The sequence below is a fragment of the Colletotrichum abscissum genome (assembly GCF_030869225.1).
Source record: "Colletotrichum abscissum strain IMI 504890 chromosome Unknown Scaffold_5.1, whole genome shotgun sequence".
NCBI lineage: Eukaryota > Fungi > Ascomycota > Sordariomycetes > Glomerellales > Glomerellaceae > Colletotrichum > Colletotrichum abscissum.
The window spans coordinates 1,514,263-1,533,418 of NW_026850431.1; the positions used below are offsets into that span (position 1 = coordinate 1,514,263).

The following is a 19,156-nucleotide window of genomic DNA, read 5'->3' on the forward strand; positions in this document are numbered from 1 at the left end:
ATTACTCTCCACGGAAATCAACGATACAATTCCGACAACGATCTCGCGTCCTCCCCCCCATCGACGATCGACGCTAGGTCGATTCCTCCAATTGACCACGACCTCATCGCGTTTCAACGACACCACACTTGCGCCTATTACCTACGAAACCTCGGCGACTGAACTTCTACTACGTGTATCGCGTCCCTCTTTGAAACTTCGGTTTCTTAGTTGATGCGATTGCGCTGTCCTGCTGGCTTGCGCATCCGGCGCCGATGACTGAATCCCGTCTGACAGCCACCTCGGACCGGGACCAGCATTTCATTATCCTCCCTTGCTCATCTGGCACAGCTTCACTCAGCATTAGTATTCCATAATCTATCGAACAGGCAAGAATCAAGTTCATATTTTGGGGGGCCGGTCGTGACGCAGGCAACGAGGCAGGAAGGGCCCTCCCCCGATGCCTGGAATCGTCAACATGGAGAATGGGGGTTTGAACGGCACACATCCGAACCATGACAGAAACCTAAAGGTCAACGGCGCCAATGGTGGAACGATGGAAGGACAGCCGAATAAGGGCAAGGCGCCAGCCGACACCCCTGGGGCCGGTAACATGGCGAATGGCCTTTCCGGCGGAAACTCTCAAAACGACTCCCAAGGAAAGCAACAATCGCAGATGTCGACCGGGTTGACATTACAGCAAAAACCGAGGATGAACGACCTACCCGAGGAGATTGTGCACATCACCCAGGGGTACATTCCACTATCCACGATTGTCGCGCGACTGGCGCAACACACCCACGAAGAGCTACAGAAGACCGTCATCGAAATGGGTTCCATCAAGTGGGCACCTCCTGCAGTGAACGGGAATACACCCCATGGCAGCGATGCACCTGACGATATGTCAGAAGGAAATAAGAGAAAGAAGATGCTCATGATCAAGTTTGCACAAGACGCACATTCCAAATGGGTCAAGGCCCTCGTCATTACGGACTGGAGCAAGAACGCGGAGGCTGTTAGCAAGCTTATCGACATCAAGGCACACATTGACTCGAAACGTATGCTATATGACTACTCCCAGGACTTGCTGATTGACCTGAAGCGTTCGCTGGACAACGCCCGACTTCCCAACCCTGACTTGAAGACGGCTCTGCAAGTCCTAACGACTGGTGAAGCATCATGGATTCCAGAGGTAGGTTATCCGGATCTTGTCGAGGCGGAGATGGGAGCTAATCTGTCGTAGCCTGGATATATACCACCACCGCCATTGACAGCAGAAGAACAGCTGAAATGGATCGATGATCTTAACACGATGCTCTCTCTTCGCCTGAATCTGGAAGACTACGACAAAATACCACATCAGTTCAAGAATTACAGTATTCAGTCTGGTAGAGTCACTTTCGTAGTGAAGGGCGAGTTTGAAGTGGATTTGACAATCGCCGATGAGGACTTTACCCAACAATTCTGGTTCATTGACTTCCGATTCGCCTTTTCGCCATCGTCAAGCAAGCTCTCTGACGCGCTGGTGTCATTCCTCGAAGCACACGTTAACGAAATCCTCGGAAAGGAAGGTCTCGAAGGGTGCTACCGATTTCTGCACGAGTTTGTGCTCACGCACAAGATCAGCGAGCTCAGGAGACAGGCCATCGAGCTGAGTCGAAGCACATGGACTGGCACGTTGATGGTGGAACCTCTCAACAGAGCCTTAGCCCTACAATACTGGACCACTCGATACGGAGCCAACGGACCAAAGAGCTGGGTCATGATTGCAGTGAACAGTGCCAAGAAGACGAATGGGCAGACTGATTCGAAGCACTCCAGTCGATTAGTTGCACGCTGGTACCGGGACAACAAGGAAGTCAAGGATGTGTTCCTGCCATTTGATGTGGACAACTTGTGTGCCGAAGACCTGCTCAAGACAGCAGTGGCCAGACACGTTGAGCACATTCTGTCATCCATCCACACCAAGCTTCTATCATATCCTCGGTTCGTCAACAGGGAGTCCTCGATGACTTTGACAGTCTCTCAAATGGAGCCGATGGAATCATCCTTGAGCATGCAACTGGGCCCTCGGGATAACGTTACACTCCTTATACAACCCATCACTGGATTCGCCGCGATTAAGCCTCACGCGAAATATACACTACAAGGAGAAACCCGCCTCAACTACGGCGGCAAAGACCCCGCAGAGGACGGAGTTACCTGCCTGGAGAACATCAGATGGGGCTATTTCATTGAAGAGTGCAGCCGCAGAGGACGAAGTGTGGGCTGGAAGACTTGCAAGAGTCCCCTTGGTGGCGAAGACATCAAGCAAATCATTCGGACTCGTGAGGCATTCCAGACTATTTTCATGCAGCGCCAGAGCCTAGATCAAAGCTGGTTCGTTATGGTGTCCTTGAGCCTGAGTGGCGACGAATGGTGGCTGCTTGATATGTAAGTTTACACTCCTGAGAGGCACTGGATCAGCGATACTAACGATGATAGTGACCGCAACACGCCAACACGTCCACTCAAGTTTCATACCAAACTACAACTCACTCGAGGGCAACCAGATCTGGATGATGCCTTCTGGTCTCACCTGACACTCTTTGTGACTGGCATCGTTCAACAGGCTACTGACTTGGAACACTTACATAAGGGCAAGATCCAATACTTGATGAAGGAGTCTACTAATTACGCACTGCCACAACAAGTACGGCTTCCGTCTCTGGTCATCAAGCTGTCCCAGATCTTGGGGTCATCAGAATCAGGCGCACAGGATGGCCCCAAAGACACCTCGAGGCAATTGGGCAAACAGGACTCATCTTGGGCGCAGGATCAGGTCGAAGTGAAGTTCAAGGGACTTCAAACTCGGCCTACAGCCGCCCAGGGCCAAGATGGCAATGCTCCCTCGGCTGTGGAGGTGCTTGAGAACGCCGAACTCAACACTATTGTTGACGCCATTGTCCGGGTCAAAGACAAGACTAAATTCGCACTGCTCAAGGGCCGTATCGACCGCAACGTCTCCTTCAGTCCCAAGAAGGGCGAATTCATATTCCGCATACGCTACTTGGTTGGGCAACCTATTCTAGACACTTTGACAACCCATGTCAAGTCTATTGATCGCCTTGTAGGCTTCCTCGAGGCCATGAGCAAAGCAAGGGGTTCTGTTAAGTGCGAAAGAGTCAGCCTTCAGCAGGTCGTCTTCACGTACAGCGATATCACAATGCCAGGCGAGAGCGATCAGACTCAGAAGCCAAAACGCTGGAGGGTATCCCTCGACTTGGCTAAGAGTCAGATTAGAATGTCCCTGGAGAAGGGGAACCCGCACGCGAGAGTTCTTGACCTACTCACGACGTTGGTGAATACCCAGGACGGACTCAGAGTCTTAATCTTTTATATGCCGGTACTCCTCCCAGTTCTGAGGACCCTCGAGAGCATCGAATCGAAATGGGAACCCCTCGAAACAACCAACCAAGGTCGCGTCGAGGTCTTCACCAGGTCCATCGACTGGATTGCTCTTCGTTATACTCTGCCTAGTCCGACAGGCGAGCCTCGGGTTTTGGTACTTGAGATACGAAGCAGGATGCGGCGCAACGAGATGTGGTGGAATTTCACTCGTGCAACACAGGGCGTGGTGGCCCCTGATGAGGAGTTTAACAAGATCCTGAAGGGAGTTTGGGAATCTCACGGCAATGGCTGGAGAGGTCTTAGGACGAGCGCAGCCTCGCGGCCTGGCCCAAGCACCATGGAGTTGCTCACGAAGCTCGACGACCTGGTGCGAGCATACGCTGTGACTGGTGATGTTAGCAGCGCACCATCAACCGAGGGCCAACCGACACAAACCAGTCAATCAACTTCAAACAATCAGTCTTTTGGAACGCAGCCAACGAGCGTGAGCCAAGGGAGCAATAGGAACGGTGGAGGAAGTAAGCAAGCGCCCTTGGTCCTCGATTGAGTGCCTGCAGGCGAGAGACACGGAATTAGATGCAGGGAGGGGAGCATCAGCGTAGCCACGTGGGCAGAGAGACTGCCCAACAGCGTTGCATAGACCTTGGCCCAGAAGAGGCGTGGTTTGGATGCGACGGTGTATTTGTTTTCTTCTTCGATTCTTCGATTCATCATTAGTATTTAGTGACGACGTGATACCAACGGGACGGGGTATACGATACTTGGAAGCCAAGGCGGTTGTGAAGCACGCGCGCAGAGGAGCGGTGCCTGTAAAAGAAAGCCCGGGCCGGTTTGGCCCAGGGACCGGTAGATGGTTCCCCCCCAAAAGATACCTCGAAAACATTCGTAAAGTCAATCGTGTCTGTCTGTCCTCTACTGCGTAGCGTAAGCCTTCGGTGGTGATGTATTTTCATACAAAGGTGACCCCCCCTCCTTTCTATGTACGGAAAGAAAAGGTGAGCTTTACTACGTACCTACGTGCCTGCAGTAAACAAAAGAGTAATCTACTCTCCTTCTGCCATTGGTAACCCCCTTTATCATGGTGATTGAAGTTTATCATGAAAAGACAACACAGAGAGTGCAAAGGTTTCGAAAAACAGATTGATTTCGACAATGACAATGATAGACAGTGATGCAAAACACGAGCTCGAGACATGATTGGCAGCAGGTTCTCATGTCATACAATTGTTACCATGACTGTCTTTGGAAAAAAAATCATGAAACAGCAAAGTCGACGATGCTTTTTAGTCTACATTTATGATAATATCTAAAATCTTGGATAGTACAAGAACCCAGACTGATGATACAAGTGAATAGACAACTATTCAACACATGGCCAAACACCTCCAGCCCACGTCTTCTTCTTTCCTCCTTTTTTAGCGGATATAATTCCTCCACCCAATCTTATCGTCGATATCACGCCCAAGGTTACGTAGTTGCCACCGAGGCGACGAAAATATTTCAGTGTTGCCCTCGAACTGCCCGAGACCCGTGTCGCCGACGTGCTCCTGCGCAGACTGGGCAATGTGTACCGCGACGTCGTAGCCCGCGCGCAGGGCGCCCATGACGCCGATGCCCGTGTAGGAGCCGCCCGCGACGGTGAGCTGGCCCTGGAAGGCGTCGCGCAGCTCGTAGCTCGCGTGCGCCATGCGCTTGTAGTGGCCGACGTGGTGCTGCGGGATGCAGTCTTTCGCGAGGTTCGCCATTGCGAATGCGGGAGTGGACTGGGGGATGCCGAGGTGGCGTTCGACGACGGCTTTAGCCATCTCGATGCCTTCGGCTTCGGTGGGGAGGGCGTCGTCAGGGAGGTCGTCAAAGTAGTGGCCGCCCATGAGGACGAAGAATTTGGTGCCTTCGGGCTCGTCGGGGGCGCGGGGCACGACGTCCGAGTCGAAGAAGACGCCGAGGAGGCCTTCGAGGTTGGAGTCTGTTGCGCGGGGGACGAGGTAGCCGACGCCTGGGTGGGCGGCGTTGAGGTTCGGCTGCGGGTACCAGAGGTTCACGGCCATGATGGAGACGTTGGGGGAGTTTGCGAGGGAGGGGAGGGCGTCTCCCGTCGCGGCGTGGAGGACTTTGCTGGTGGTGGTGGAGATGACCTTGTCATATGGTGTTGGGGATGTCGAGCTTGGTGATGAGAGCTATAGGGGGGGTAGGTTCCATGTTAGCTTGTGGTGTTGGTTGGAAGGGGGTTTCCCAAGAAAAAGAAGAGATGTTCAGCTCACCATGATCTTCTTGCCCTTGTTATCGTACTCCAGGCTGGTGACGGGTTCGCCCATCTTGAACGTAACATTCTTCCTCCTCCTCAGGTGCTCCGCAATAGTATTCGGCAGACTGCTCATGCCCTTCTCGAAGAAGACGAGCTGATCCTTCTGCGCCGACGTCAGGTACTGCCGGAGCTCCTGATCTTGGCCCAACGTAGCCATTATGCCAACCTCGCTCCGGGGATACGATACAAAGTCGTCCTCCTTATACGGTCTGTCGAAGAAGCGGTGCCAAGGCCCGGGCATGAAACTGCGCATGCTCAGCTTATCGGCGTTGCCGCCCCAGATGCCGTGGATCATGGCCGACGCGAGGTTGTTCGTCAGCTCGGAGCGTCCCGTGTAGGTGGCGATGAAGTCGGCGACGGACATGTCGGCCGGCTTGACCTCCTCGCGGGCCTTTTGGCGGCGCCACATGAGGTTCAGGAAGCCCGGGATGATGCCCTTGAAGGCGGCTTCGCGGAAGACGTTGCGCGGGTGCATCTCGACGAGGTGGTCTGGGTAGTAGATGTACCGGGGCGGGGATTTGATGCCCAGGTATTCGCCTTGCATTTGGAGGTCTCTGATCTGTTTGTTTCAAAAGGGGAAGCTTCTGTTAGCGAAGAAGGGGTATAATAGGTCTTCGCGACGAGAGACTACGAACCATGTCGAAGAGCACGAGATCATCGAACTTCCATGTATCCTTGCCCATACCGCGCAGCGTCCTCGGCCCGCGCTCGAAGCGCACGTTATTCTTCTTTCCATTGACTTCGACCTCGAGCTCCTGCGTGTTGATCCAACCGCCCACCCGGTCCCCCGCCTCGTATATGGTGATGTTGGACGTCTCGGGGAGTAGCTTTGCCAGGTAGTGCGCGGTCGTGAGGCCGGCAATGCCGCTACCGACGACGGCGATGTCGGTGGGGACCTGGATGTTCTTTGTAAAGATTGGTTCTGCCTCTTTCTGGCTTCGTCGCCGTTCTTGTCTCGCGACCACGGTGGTTGTCGAGAAGGGTCGTCGCGCCGGCACGATGGCGGCGGCGGCGGCGGCGCTTCTGCCGCAGCCGCCGAGGGCTGCACTGCAGAAGCGCTGGGAGTGGTAGGACCTCAGTAGAGCCATGAATGCATCGTCAGCTCTTCTAAGCACCATTTGGTAAGGTCCAATGATCCGAAAAAGAGGTGAAAGGAGAAGAAAAAGGAAGAGAGTGGTAATCCGAGGTTGACCGTTGGTAAAGATGTCGGTGCTGCAAAGTGGCGTCACGAAATGGACTGGGGTCTTGCAGCAAACAATTCCGTACCTGGAGCTAGGGGTCCTTGGAGCTTGCGGCCCCACCACCTCGAACCAACATCAACTGCCAACATGGGCAGCTTTGACGTCTTGAAGGCCAATTGCTTTCCCAGGATAGTCAAAATCAATACTAATGCAGACTAGGATGAGAATGAGAACCTTTGTATGCTGTTGCCACAGACTATTATCCTAAACGTTTGTAGTCTAGGTAGTTGGCTTCCCGGACAGTCAGATAATGATTGACACACAAGATATCGAGGAACAAAGACCAGAGAACATAGAGTGTGGCTACTACAGAGGACAGCATGTTCTGCCTCTAACACTATCAGGGACCGCAATTTATGAGGCCCTCTGATTCGCTTTATTTCAGCTTGCCCAAAGCCCAGTCTATACTTGAATAAGAGAATAATTGCACCCGCAAAACGCCCAAAGTGCCATATCGCTTTCGGCATACATCATCGTCCAATTATCATACAAGAAGTCGCCGCTCCCATTCTACCATCGAGGCCTCTTCTTGGAAGCCTCCTAATGATCCCAAAACTGAACTAGTTCACAGTGATCCTCCTAAGGGTATACCAGGTCTGATGCGAGACGCCAATTCGAGCCAACTGCTCTCCTCCAATCCACCGCCCCCCGTCTAGTCAGCCTCATTGCTGGAGACAACGCTTCTTGCATGGCGTTAACTCTCTGCTGAGAGTTCGCGTTCCTGAGGGTTTACGTTCTCGTATGAGCGCCTAGCTGATCACTTCCTGCGCATTGCTCTGCTCTTGGTTCACAGCGTTCTCTGAATCGGGGAGAATCACTTCTGCTTGTGCGTTTGTGTCGACAAACTGACGTTCGCTTACGTGGTCGTCGACACCCTCGGCAGTCCACACCTTGTCCTTGAAGACGCCCTGCTGGCCTTCCTCGTGGGTGTACATGCAGTGAGGGTTTTTGCAAGGGTTGAATCTACACTTGACCTTAACATGTGTAAACTTGCAACCCGTAGTCGTACACCCAGCACCGTTACGGCACAGCGGCATCTCGGGATGCTTGAAGGGGCATCTCGGATTCGTGCAGTTGGGGAAGAATTTGCAGTCTTGCTCGCTCTGATGCGCCAGTCTGGCTGCTGGAGATGGGTGCCGTCCGACGCACTTGCGGTTCTTGCATGCGGCACCGAAAGTGCATACATCGTTAATGTCGACTGTGGTGCCTGGCGGTGCCGCGGGTGACTGATGCGCAAACTTGCACTCGCCGTTAGTACAACGGAGGTTGTACTTGCAGACAGTCTCGTCGGGGTTGGGCGGTTCGCGCTTCGATTGCGACATGTCGACATCGTCTCCTTCTCCGCCTTCCGTCATCGCTGAATCTTGCTTGTCTCTGGATTGATGTTGTCGGAAACCGCCGCGAGAATTTTGAGTGCGATCGAACAAAGACTTGCCGCCACGGCGTCCACCTCGTCCACCACTTTGGTTCATAAGCTGCTGCTGGAGTTGTGACATCATCTGCGCCTGTTGCTCCATCATTGCCATGAGGTCCATTTGTGACGGCTGTCCTTGCGGCGGGGGCATGCCCCAACCTTGGGCCATGGGGTTCATTCCCGGGGGGGCACCATGTTGACCGTTCATTCCTGCCATCGCGTTGAGGCCAGCTTGAATATTCACTCCACGGTTGTTCATGGGTCGTCCGCCGCGTCCCATACCGCCTCTGGGGCCTGTAGGTGGGCCTCGGGCATGGGAGTTGATTCTGTCGTTTCCGCGAACGCGGTGAAGAACCGAATCGCCAGACCTGTCCATAGCCTTGGTCATGTGGCCCAGCATTCGCTTATCGCGACCACCTCGGGGGTTGGGACCATTTCGCATGGATCGCGGGCCAGTCGGGCTACAGCGGGTTAGTAAGGTACGGGCTGCGGGGGGTGAATTAGGGAGACAAACGCGTTCAATTCATTGCCATCACCTGCACCCATGTCGGTGTCAAAGTCTCCATTTCCTTGAGACATGCCAGTCATAGCATCGGTAACGGAAGGTTGGGTGCCGTTGAGTTGTGCGTCGGTCTGCTCAACCTGTTGAAAGAGCCATGCGGCGAATTGCTGGGCGCCCGCATCTTCGGGACCCAGACCAAGGAGATCAGCCGAGAGTTCGGTGGCAATCTGCTCCTGCGTGCGGCCGTTGACGAGCATGAGAATGATGTATTCGACGAGCGCGGCATCATCGTCGGAGCCTGATGCCCAGCCGGCCTCGATCAATTTGGGCTGGATGGCGGCGCTCAAAGCATCCGCCAGCGGGGTATTGAGGACGACCTGGACCGTCATATTGATTGGCGCCGATATGGCGAATATCGCGTGAAGCTTCGAGTGCAAATGCGACGAGTCGTGGTGCGTTCAGTTTTTTGAAGTTGAGCTGCAGGACCAGACGCGTTGCCGTCGGGAAAGAAAAGTCGGCGTCGAATACGGCACCGGAGACTTCAGTTGACGTGTTAGAATGCGCGCGGTAGTGGAAATCGCTTGCGCCGGGGTATATGGGGAGCAGGCGATGATTCCGGCAGAGGAGAGTTGGTGATGCACAAGAGAGCAACAAAAGAATGTTGTGTATGGTGGAGGAAGTGAATCGAGGTAGGTGAGGCATGAGAGCCAAAGAACGTTCCTGAGATGACGGAGAATTCAGAGCTGGGCCCACAACAAAGCCTTTGATTGGAGGAGATGTAGTCTAGTCACGTGACAGTCTGCGCAAAGAAAGGCGGTGCAAAGCCAACGTCCGGAGGTTCTTCACTGCAGAAGGAGAAGGTTCAGGCGAATTCCAAGTGTGGCTTGCCCTGACTAATTCAGGCACGCGATGCGCCTGATTATTCAGCGTAACGGCTGCACAGCCACCGGCTCTCTAGCCTCATTTCCCCAGGAACCACCCGACCTGTGTGGTTCCGCTCCTTCCAGGCAGGTTGAACATACATCACGGTGTCCATTCCACCTCTGGATTATTCCAGCTTCGCCCGCCCGCGATACCTCTATACTGAATAAAACTGCTTCATTCTGTCACCAAGGCCTGTGTCGTAGCGGGGAATGCCGGCGCATCTGAACGAAATGCCCGCACACATAGGTCCCGGGTTCGAGTCCCGTCTTCTTCTAGTAAAAATCCTTGCATCGTTACACCTGAGGCTGGTAAGAGTCTCCTCGGATCTTTCGTAGGCTCCCTATTACAGGGGCCGAGCTTTTTGCGTCTACGGATGCCTTAGACTATGGCGCCTTACACCGCCATTACTTCCAGGCAGGACATGACACCAGTCACTACCAAAGATTTTGGTTACTATCTTACTGGAAGGCCAGAGTCTGTCTCAAAGCCCCCACGCTATACGGGTGGCAGCTGAAACAGGGTGACGACAAAGGAAAGAGCTCTCTACTTTCCCTCTCTACGTATGAGAGTTGTGACGAGACTGCGGCGACTAGAATCTTAATCTTAGTGTCGAAGATTCATCGATGTTTTCCAGATCTCTCACTGTCGAGGTCCGAAATGCAGTACGATGCCCTTGTATGTTCTTGCGGCATGTGTCGGGTCTTGTAAAAGATAAGAATCTTACATAAGGTAGGTAGGTAGGTATGGTTGCAGATCCGCCGTTGGTGTGTGCAAGCTGTGGGTACCGATACTACCGACCCAGCACCCTCCACTCTTGGCTTTTTGCCTTGGCTTGCAATGTGCGTCTGGTGACCAGCTATGGTTTCTCACTTTTTTTCAGACTTCTCTCGCTGAACATTGACTGCAATACGCGTATCCAAAGTTTGGTCTGCCGCATTTCGAAAGCCATCGAAATGCTTCTCTTACTGTTGCCGACTGAGCGAGACCGAAAGAAAGGCTTTACGAGAGAATACTCTAATTACGTTTCTTGTTTCCTTGTCGATGGAGACAATGCCGCCCTCGGATCGGAGGTTTCTGTGTGCTTGATTGGTCGGTAATTAAAGTTGTTTGGCCGTAGGTGCCGTTCCCCGCCCCCTGCTGCCATGACGGTTGGCTCCCCTGGCCTGGTTTAGGTCCTTGGCTTGGGGGAGGGGGCTTCTGCCGCGCCTCCCCTTGACTTCCTCCAGCTCCTCCTTCCCCCTCCTGTCATCCTTGTAATCGTTGCTCATGACAGGCGGTGTTGATGATCCTAATGCCCGCTCTTACCTTCAGGAGTCCCTGCGTTGACGCTACTTTGACCTTTGACCAGATGATACTAGCAGTCACTCTGTCTTGTTCCTGTCAATCTCGAGACTTCATGGGCATTTGTCACCTGTATCCTTATTGAGCTTGGTTTATTTACCACCTTTGTCGCTTCTCACGCGCTCTCCCGCTCTTAGCTGCGCTTGACACTAGTTTCATTATGAGAGCATAAACCAACATATCGACCATCCCAACGCCATCGTCTCCTGCAAAACCAGCATCTTGTTTCTTCGGTTCTTCTCCGCGCCTCCCGGCTCCATCAGCTCCTTTAATCACCCGGCGTTGGATTGGCGTCAAAGCACAGCCGCTGCCTCTTCTCATCCGCCCTGCGCCTCTACTCCCATGAAGGCATACCCCTTGTTCATCGCCACCAACAAACGAATCATAGCCTACTATTTTCCCTAGATTATCAGGAACCGAATACTGGGGGGATCAACATATTGGATCGTACCATTGCCCCAGCCCGGTCTGGCACGTCGCATCCAACGTACGGGGTACATTTACCTTATAAGGCCAGTTCGTCGGTCTACCCAATTTCGAGAAGCTTTGATTTTGTTCATTCCTTTTTCTCAACCGCATGAGATCGACCAGGCCTGAGGATCTCTCCCTCCCCCCATCAGCCAGCCCCTCCGTCGTCAGCAGTAGCGTCGGTCGTCAAGCGTACAGTGAGCGTGGCTCCGTCAATCTCAAAGCTTGACGTAACGTAACGTTGCTCTGTGCACCACACTGTCAATTGGTTGCTTGGTTCCCAACCACCATCCAGACTTGGCTGCGCGGTATCCGTGAAAGAAAAGGCAGCAGAGTCGACGGGCAACTACTTCTGCGCTCTCGTATGTCTTTCTTCTGCAGCTGAAAGTGGCACGGGACGAATCTTTCGGTTCGTTTGGTGGCTAGGAGGATATCATACTCTCTCTACCTTATCTCGGAGAATTGTGGTTCGCAGGAACAGTGCAAAGACACACCACAAAGACCACCGCGCATCACCCTAGCTTGTTCATATAACCAGCCTCGACCCTTCCGTTGGTTTGAACGGCATCCTTCTTCTTTTTCCTAATTCTTCTCATTACGGGGTCCCCAAATCGTCAACATGTTACCCTCTCTCTTACTCGTATCCCTCTCCCTCGCCGTGGGCCAGGTCAGTGCCGGTATCTGGCCGGCCCCGAAGAAGCTTTCCACTGGCAAGAGTGTTCTGTTCATAAGCCAAACACTGGAAATCACGTATAATGGAGGATCTGTACGCTGGCGCCCTTCTTCTGCTTCCACTTCCACTTCCCATGATGAGACACAGAATACTGAGAATTTCTTTAATGTGCAGCTGCCCTACACTTATGGCTACAACCCGACTTCGGGCTCGACGTTTAACAGCAAAGACATTGTGCAAGGCGGTGTGTCGCGCGCCATGGCTGCCATTTTCCAGCAAAACTTCGTGCCCTGGAAGTTCCACCCGAAGAACAGTGACTTTGAGCCAGATGTGTACGCGGCGGACAAGAAGGCAGTCAAGTCGCTGCAGATTACACAGACTGGAGAGGATAAGCCCAGCACGTTCAAGCCTGTCGCTGGTGACGTCGATGAATCATACGCGCTCAACATCACAGAGGATGGCTCAGCGACGCTTACGGCCAAGTCCTCCACCGGCATCTTGAGAGGTCTTGAGACGTTTGTGCAGCTCTTCCACCAGCACACATCCGGCACCTCCTGGTATACCACGTTGGCGCCCGTTTCGATTGAGGATTCGCCAGAGTACTCCCACCGCGGAATCATGATCGATACGGCGCGTAACTTTTTCCCCGTTCAGGATGTTCTGAGGGTCATTGACGCCATGTCTTGGAATAAGCTCAACCGGCTCCACATCCACATCACGGACTCGCAATCATGGCCGCTTGACATTCCTGCGATGCCCGATCTAGCCGCCAAAGGTGCTTACCGCAAAGGGTTGTCGTATTCGCCCGAGGATTTGGCAAAGATCCAGGAGTACGCAGTTCACCGCGGAATTGAGCCGGTGATTGAAATCGATATGCCGGGACACATTGGATCCGTTTCTTTTGCCTACCCGGAGCTGATTGTGGCTTACAACGAGAAGCCGTACACGTGGTGGTGCGTAGAGCCACCCTGTGGTGCCTTCAAGATGAACGATACCCGAGTCGACGAGTTCCTGGACAAACTCTTTGACGATCTCCTGCCGAGGGTCGGTCCTTACACGGCATACTTCCACACTGGTGGCGATGAGCTGAACAAGAACGACTCAATGCTAGACGAGGGTATCCGGTCCAACTCGAGTGAGGTCCTGCAACCGCTTCTGCAAAAGTTCATGGACAAGAACCACGCCAGAATCCGTAAGCACGGGCTCATCCCGTTGGTCTGGGAAGAGATGCCGCTCGAGTGGAACATCACGCTCGGCGACGACGTCGTGATCCAGTCTTGGTTGGGAGGCGATTCCGTAAAGAAACTGACCAGTAAGGGCCATAAGGTCATTGACAGCAACTACAATTACTGGGTAGGTATTGTTGACGTCCATATTGAAGAGTTCACCTTGCTAACGTGTACCAGTACTCCGACTGCGGCAGAGGCCACTGGATGAATTTCGACAACGGAGCCGCCTTTGAGGCCTTCTTCCCCTTCAATGACTGGTGCTCGCCGGCAAAGGGGTGGCGCCTCATGTACTCGCACGACCCGCGGGCCAACCTGACCGAGACGGAAGCCAAGCTTGTCCTTGGCGGTGAGGTGGCTGCGTGGAGCGAGTCCATTGACCCCGTCAGTATCGACGGGATCCTGTGGCCGCGGGCCAGCGCGGCGGGCGAGGTATTGTGGTCGGGCCGACGGGACGCTTCGGGCCAGAACCGGAGCCAGTACGACGCGGCGCCGAGGCTGGCTGAGTTCCGGGAGAGGATGGTGGCGCGTGGTGTGAGGTCGGAGCCGGTGCAGATGCCGTTTTGCACGCAGGGGGGTGCGGGTGAGTGTGGGTATCCCATGGTGTAAGGGCTGGGTTGGGAGTTCCACGCTCTCTGTTATATTCCGCGTGATGCGGTTTCCCGGGGAGAAGGCCGCGAGTCCCTTCGCCGGATCAGTTGAACATACCTTTTCTTGTACATGTATCAGAGACAGGGGTTCATCTCGTTAATCAACACTGTTACAACGGATGATGGATTTCCTATTCAGGGTGTCCAATGACAACGCTTCGCATCATTCGACACAGATCATCAAGCCCCGGGGGATCGGGTCGACACATTCAGCGTCCGTTGCCCGGCGCCGTTGGACTAAAAAGTTCATCCGAATGTCCTTTCCATGGCGGAGGGAGGGGAGGGCAGAACGTGACTTTTTTTGGCAGCCGCCGCCGTCGCTCTTGGAGGTTGGTTGTGCCCAAGGTAGTTCCCGCTGCGCCCTCCGCACGAACGGCTCGTTTGTGGAAAGCGGGGGAGAAATCGGGGTGATCTACATGTCCAAACCTCGGTGAATCTGGTGTGACGCGCTTCCAGAAGGAGGGCGGATTCTGGGGTAAGGTTTTATTTGCTCGTGATCGCGATGGGCTTCCCGTGGTATCATGGTGCGGATGAGAGCTGAGCGTTTGGCCGTATTCTGGCCGTCTTTAGAGGTCGAGAACTCTGTAATTGATAACTTGTATCTATGTACGAGATATGATTTCACTTCTAGACGTTCCTACTGGGTTACTTGCATACGCCTACTTGGAGGAAAGCTTTTCTCTGGCAAGGACTAAACGCTGGATTGGGATGCTCTCAGTCTCTTTTTCTTTCACGCCATCCCGCTCGTTTCCAAAGTCACAAGGACGAAAACGATCCCGACGTCACCCTCCGCTTCGGCAGTGAGAGGGCGCTGGGAGTCGCGTTAGGGTAAGGTAGGCATGAGCCTGGCAGGATCCAATTGGACTTCTCTTTTTTCCTCCTCCTCCTCTTTGAAAAAGAGTTGCAGGGGTGTAAGCTGTAAGTTGCGGGGTGGAGAAGCCGTGGTCAAGAGTCGTGTGGGCGCCTGCAGGTTGCGACAGCAGAAATTCCCTTTCTGGGTATTCAGATCGTGATCGGTGGGGTCTTGCACTGTGCTTGCTCCGGTTTGAGTCTCTACACAGTAGTCTCCAACGCGGAATGACTGGGAGCAAGTGAGGTTCTCAAGTTTCTCAACAAAAGGTGTGGGTGAAAGGATAACAGGCGAGAGTCGCAGGAGTATCGTCCGACGCTACAGTCAATTGACGGAAGAGTCGAACAGCTTGACTATCTTGTTCTCTTGGAGAATGGAAATTGCTGCAATCGTTCGCGACAAGACAAGATAAACATATCGTGGCCTACGGAATAGTTATGCTCCTCTAGCACATCGCACCGTACGTAATCCACCCAATTGCCTCATCCCATCACCCTCCCAAATCAAACAAAAGATCCAAAAATCTTCTCGTCGAAGAAAAGAGGTTCGTGACCTCGGCATCAGGTAGGCGTGTCCCCAGCAACTATGCCGCAACCTTCTCGCAGCTCTCAAGTACACAGCATCTCACGATTGGTCAGACAGCGCACCTCTTTCCCTAAAACGGAAGATCTCTGGGGGATGATATTTGATGAAGTAGAGCCAGCGCAACAGCGGCGTGCGCGCGAAGTTCTTTTGGTCTTGCTGTGCTGTGCTGCCGTGCATGCTGCGCCGTACATGTGCAGGTAGGTGATTTTACAACCAACAGGGGAGGTTTCTTAGCTTCGCCAAGCAGCGGATCCCCGCGGCTCTCGAAACCACACCTCCCATCATCGACCTTCTCCAGGGATCATTGAGCCCCGGGTAGTCGTCCATCTCTTTTCCTCGTCCAGTCTCCGCGTGGCGGGTACGGTTCCATGCACAAAAAGGGTTTGGGTATCGGTTCAGCGAGCTTCCGTTGCACAACAGCCAACAGGTTGCTTCTCGACTCGTACTGAGAGTGAACTCGGGAAGCTTTTACATAGTATACAGCTGGACCACGTATACTAGTCCATAAGATACTCTCAATAGACGCTCACCTTGTGATACGATTTAAGAAATTTTAGAGGAAGAGACCAATGCATAAGAAGCGTGAAGCGTGACACGGGACTCTGCACTAAGCCAACTCAGGCCTACGCCAGTTCACTCGCCATGTGGCTTCTACGCCGCCGCTAGCACACAAGGGCAAGTGTTTCGGCCGCGGTGGATGGTCCACGGAGAGAACATCGATGTCCATGGTGTAATTAATTTTTGTAGGGATGTGAGGACTTGGGATGGTCCTCTTTACCGAGGAGGGAGAGAGGGGGGCGGGGAAAGCCCACCTCAATGTACACTGACCAACCATTCGTCTTTGGTTTGATTCTCTCTGGCCGTCCGCGGGCTGCTGCCATCGATGGATCATGGATTGTGACGGATGGAGGATGGGTGATGGATCATCACATTGGGGGTTCTTGGCATTTTGTGTCTTTGATTCTCTCCTCACATTCCTCGTCCCCTCGTCCTTCGACCCCGTCCCCCTCCCCCATTGTCTCCAGCACTGGCTAGTCTCAAGCAGACCCCTAGCACTGCAATCCGAGGACCCCGTACCGAAGCTCGAGAGAAAGAGAGACGGTACGGATAGACGGATTTGGGGGGGAAACAAGCTAGGAACGGTAGACCAAGTGGGGATGAGCCCATCGTAGTAGCTAAGGGTCAATGAGGTGTACTTTTACTTTGTACTCTGTCACTGCTTTCATACATCCTTTTTAGCTTATTCGATACATACTTAATACTTGTAGTCTCAGCTTTCCACCCTCCAACATCAGACCTACCCACATCAGATGGTTATGCCTTCGTTGCCCAGACTTGGTCTTCTTTTTGTCTACAACTGGAGCGGGTTTTCGATTCATCCCGTTCCTCCGTACATAAGCTATCGGGTTTTGCGTCACCGGTCTCGACGAGCTCCTGGAATATAGTCACTGCGCCGTCCTCTGTCGACTATCTCTCTCCACCTTTTTCCTGCGTTACGACATTTGACGACTGCACGTCAACTCCCACTCGAGCAGTACCGGAAAATCAACCCATCTTCGCCAAGTTAAAGAGACGTTACTCGAATTTGTCTCGCCCGTAGGCGATCCTGCATCTCAGATTCCAGACTCGGACTTCCACCCTCCTTACCACCGAATCTCGCAAGACGACACGTCCACAGGAATCCACTCATCATGGGTCTAGTAGACCATGCCCTCGAGTACCTTACTCTCAAAGTCATCTTGGTCTTTGGCGCAATAGCTTGGGGTTTATGGGTAGCCGTCAAGCGCTTCGATGAGACCATACGGCTGCGCCGTCTGGCACCCGGCACTCGTGGCCAGTCCCTCAATGCCCGTTTCCCCGGTGGTGAGTTCATCATGCTGTCCGCGATGTGACTTACACATCTTGTGGTCAATTTTCTTGAAAACCCCTTTCATCAATGGTTCTGGGAACTCACATTCCCCTTCCCCATTAGGCATCGACTTCATCTTCAAGGCCGTCCGCGGGACAATGACACACAAGAACGTCGAGTTCTGGAAGGACATGCTCTCCAAAGTCAAGGGCTGGACCGGCGAGAAGAGGATTCTCGGCCTGCGCATCGTCTTCACCGCCGACCCGGAGAACATCAAAGCCATCCTCGCAACCCAGTTCTCCGACTACGGCAAGGGCGAGCCCTTCCATCAGGAATGGAAGGAGTTCCTTGGCGACAGCATCTTCACCACCGACGGTGACCAATGGCACGCAAGCCGGCAGCTCATCCGACCTCAATTCATCAAGGACCGCGTCAGTGACTTGCACTGCTTTGAGTCGCATATCCAGACCTTGTTCAAGGCTATTGCCAATGGCGGTGCCTTGGATGGAGAGGATCAGGTCGTCAATATGGATGCCGTTGACGGCAAGGTCATGGACGTCTCGGACCTCTTCTTCCGATACACCTTGGACGTGGCCACCGACTTCCTCCTGGGCCAGGATGTAAAGTCTCTCTCGTGAGTTCCACACCACCAAACCTATACAGCACCACAGACTAATACGGGACCCTCCAACAGGACCGTCAAGCAAGAGTTCGCCGAAGCCTTCAACGAAGTCCAGCGCGTCCAAAACATCCTCGCCCGCGCCGCCAAACTGAAACCCTTCATCCCCCTCTTCTCCTTCCGCGCCGGCCTCAACGTAATGAACGACTTTGTCAACAAGTTCATCGAGCGCGCCCTGCGCCTGAGCCCCGAGGAGCTCGCCTCCAAGACGAAATCTGACCAAGGGTACACCTTCCTCCATGAGCTCGCCAGCTTCACCCGCGACCGCAAAGTCCTCCGCGACCAGCTCGTCGCCGTACTCCTCGCCGGCCGCGACACCACCGCCGCCTCCCTTTCCTGGACTCTATACGAGCTGGGCCGCCACCCGGACGTCGTCCGCAACCTCCGCGCCGAGATCATCGAGCAGGTCGGCCTCGACCGTGAACCCACGTACGCCGACCTCAAGAACATGAAGTACCTCCAAAACGTCATGAACGAGGTTCTCCGCCTCTACCCCGTCGTCCCCTTCAACGTCCGCCTCGCCCTCAAGGACACGACCCTCCCCGTCGGCGGCGGGCCCGACGGCACCTTGCCGCTCGCCGTGTGCAAGGACACGCCGATCGGGTACTCCACGCTCCTGATGCAGCGCCGTGAGGACCTGTACCCGCCCGTGTCCGAGACGTTTGCGCACCCGGAGACCTTCTCGCCCGAGCGGTGGTACCACTGGCAGCCCAAGCCGTGGACGTATATCCCCTTCAACGGCGGTCCCCGGATTTGCATCGGGCAGCAGTTTGCGCTGACGGAGATGAGTTATACGCTGTGCCGGCTGTTTCAGAGGTTTGAGAGGGTGGAGAGTTATATGGATGCCGTTGACGGCGGGAAGCCGACGCTCAAGGCAGAGATTGTGCTGCAACCCGGGGATGGCGTAAAGGTTGCTTTTTGGAGGGCGAAGCAGGGGTGAATGTGAAGGATTTTGACGCTGCTGAGAGAGGGAGAGAGGGAGGGAGATACAGCTCGTTTTGCGACGGATATTGGAAAGATATTTGAGATTAGGCGGATGACTGATGATTACGACGAACAATCTCAAGACAATACTCTTCC

General features: G+C 54.0%; 5 protein-coding genes across 5 annotated transcripts; 3 read left to right on the forward strand and 2 right to left on the reverse strand.

Moving 5' to 3' along the window:
• Window positions 1-457: 457 nt before the first annotated feature.
• Window positions 458-3,916, forward strand: CABS01_03006 (mediator complex subunit MED14; the record flags this gene model as incomplete). Its single annotated transcript, XM_060536383.1, has 3 exons — window positions 458-1,171; window positions 1,223-2,412; window positions 2,464-3,916. 3 exons carry the CDS (start codon window positions 458-460, stop codon window positions 3,914-3,916), a joined length of 3,357 nt encoding a protein of 1,118 aa, XP_060394295.1.
• Window positions 3,917-4,784: 868 nt separating this feature from the next.
• Window positions 4,785-6,792, reverse strand: CABS01_03007 (protoporphyrinogen oxidase; the record flags this gene model as incomplete). The annotated part of the gene is made up of 3 exons (XM_060536384.1): window positions 4,785-5,546; window positions 5,631-6,233; window positions 6,310-6,792. The coding sequence occupies 3 exons, from the start codon at window positions 6,790-6,792 to the stop codon at window positions 4,785-4,787; spliced, it is 1,848 nt and encodes a 615-aa protein (XP_060394296.1).
• An 872-nt stretch (window positions 6,793-7,664) lies between these two features.
• On the reverse strand, window positions 7,665-9,220 carry CABS01_03008 (uncharacterized protein; the record flags this gene model as incomplete). The annotated part of the gene is made up of 2 exons (XM_060536385.1): window positions 7,665-8,790; window positions 8,844-9,220. The coding sequence occupies 2 exons, from the start codon at window positions 9,218-9,220 to the stop codon at window positions 7,665-7,667; spliced, it is 1,503 nt and encodes a 500-aa protein (XP_060394297.1).
• Window positions 9,221-12,183: 2,963 nt separating this feature from the next.
• Window positions 12,184-14,072, forward strand: CABS01_03009 (glycosyl hydrolase family 20; the record flags this gene model as incomplete). Its single annotated transcript, XM_060536386.1, has 3 exons — window positions 12,184-12,330; window positions 12,412-13,590; window positions 13,644-14,072. 3 exons carry the CDS (start codon window positions 12,184-12,186, stop codon window positions 14,070-14,072), a joined length of 1,755 nt encoding a protein of 584 aa, XP_060394298.1.
• A 3,167-nt stretch (window positions 14,073-17,239) lies between these two features.
• CABS01_03010 (cytochrome P450) lies at window positions 17,240-19,016 on the forward strand (the record flags this gene model as incomplete). Its single annotated transcript, XM_060536387.1, has 3 exons — window positions 17,240-17,411; window positions 17,521-18,031; window positions 18,092-19,016. 3 exons carry the CDS (start codon window positions 17,240-17,242, stop codon window positions 19,014-19,016), a joined length of 1,608 nt encoding a protein of 535 aa, XP_060394299.1.
• Between the last annotated feature and the right edge of the window lie 140 nt (window positions 19,017-19,156).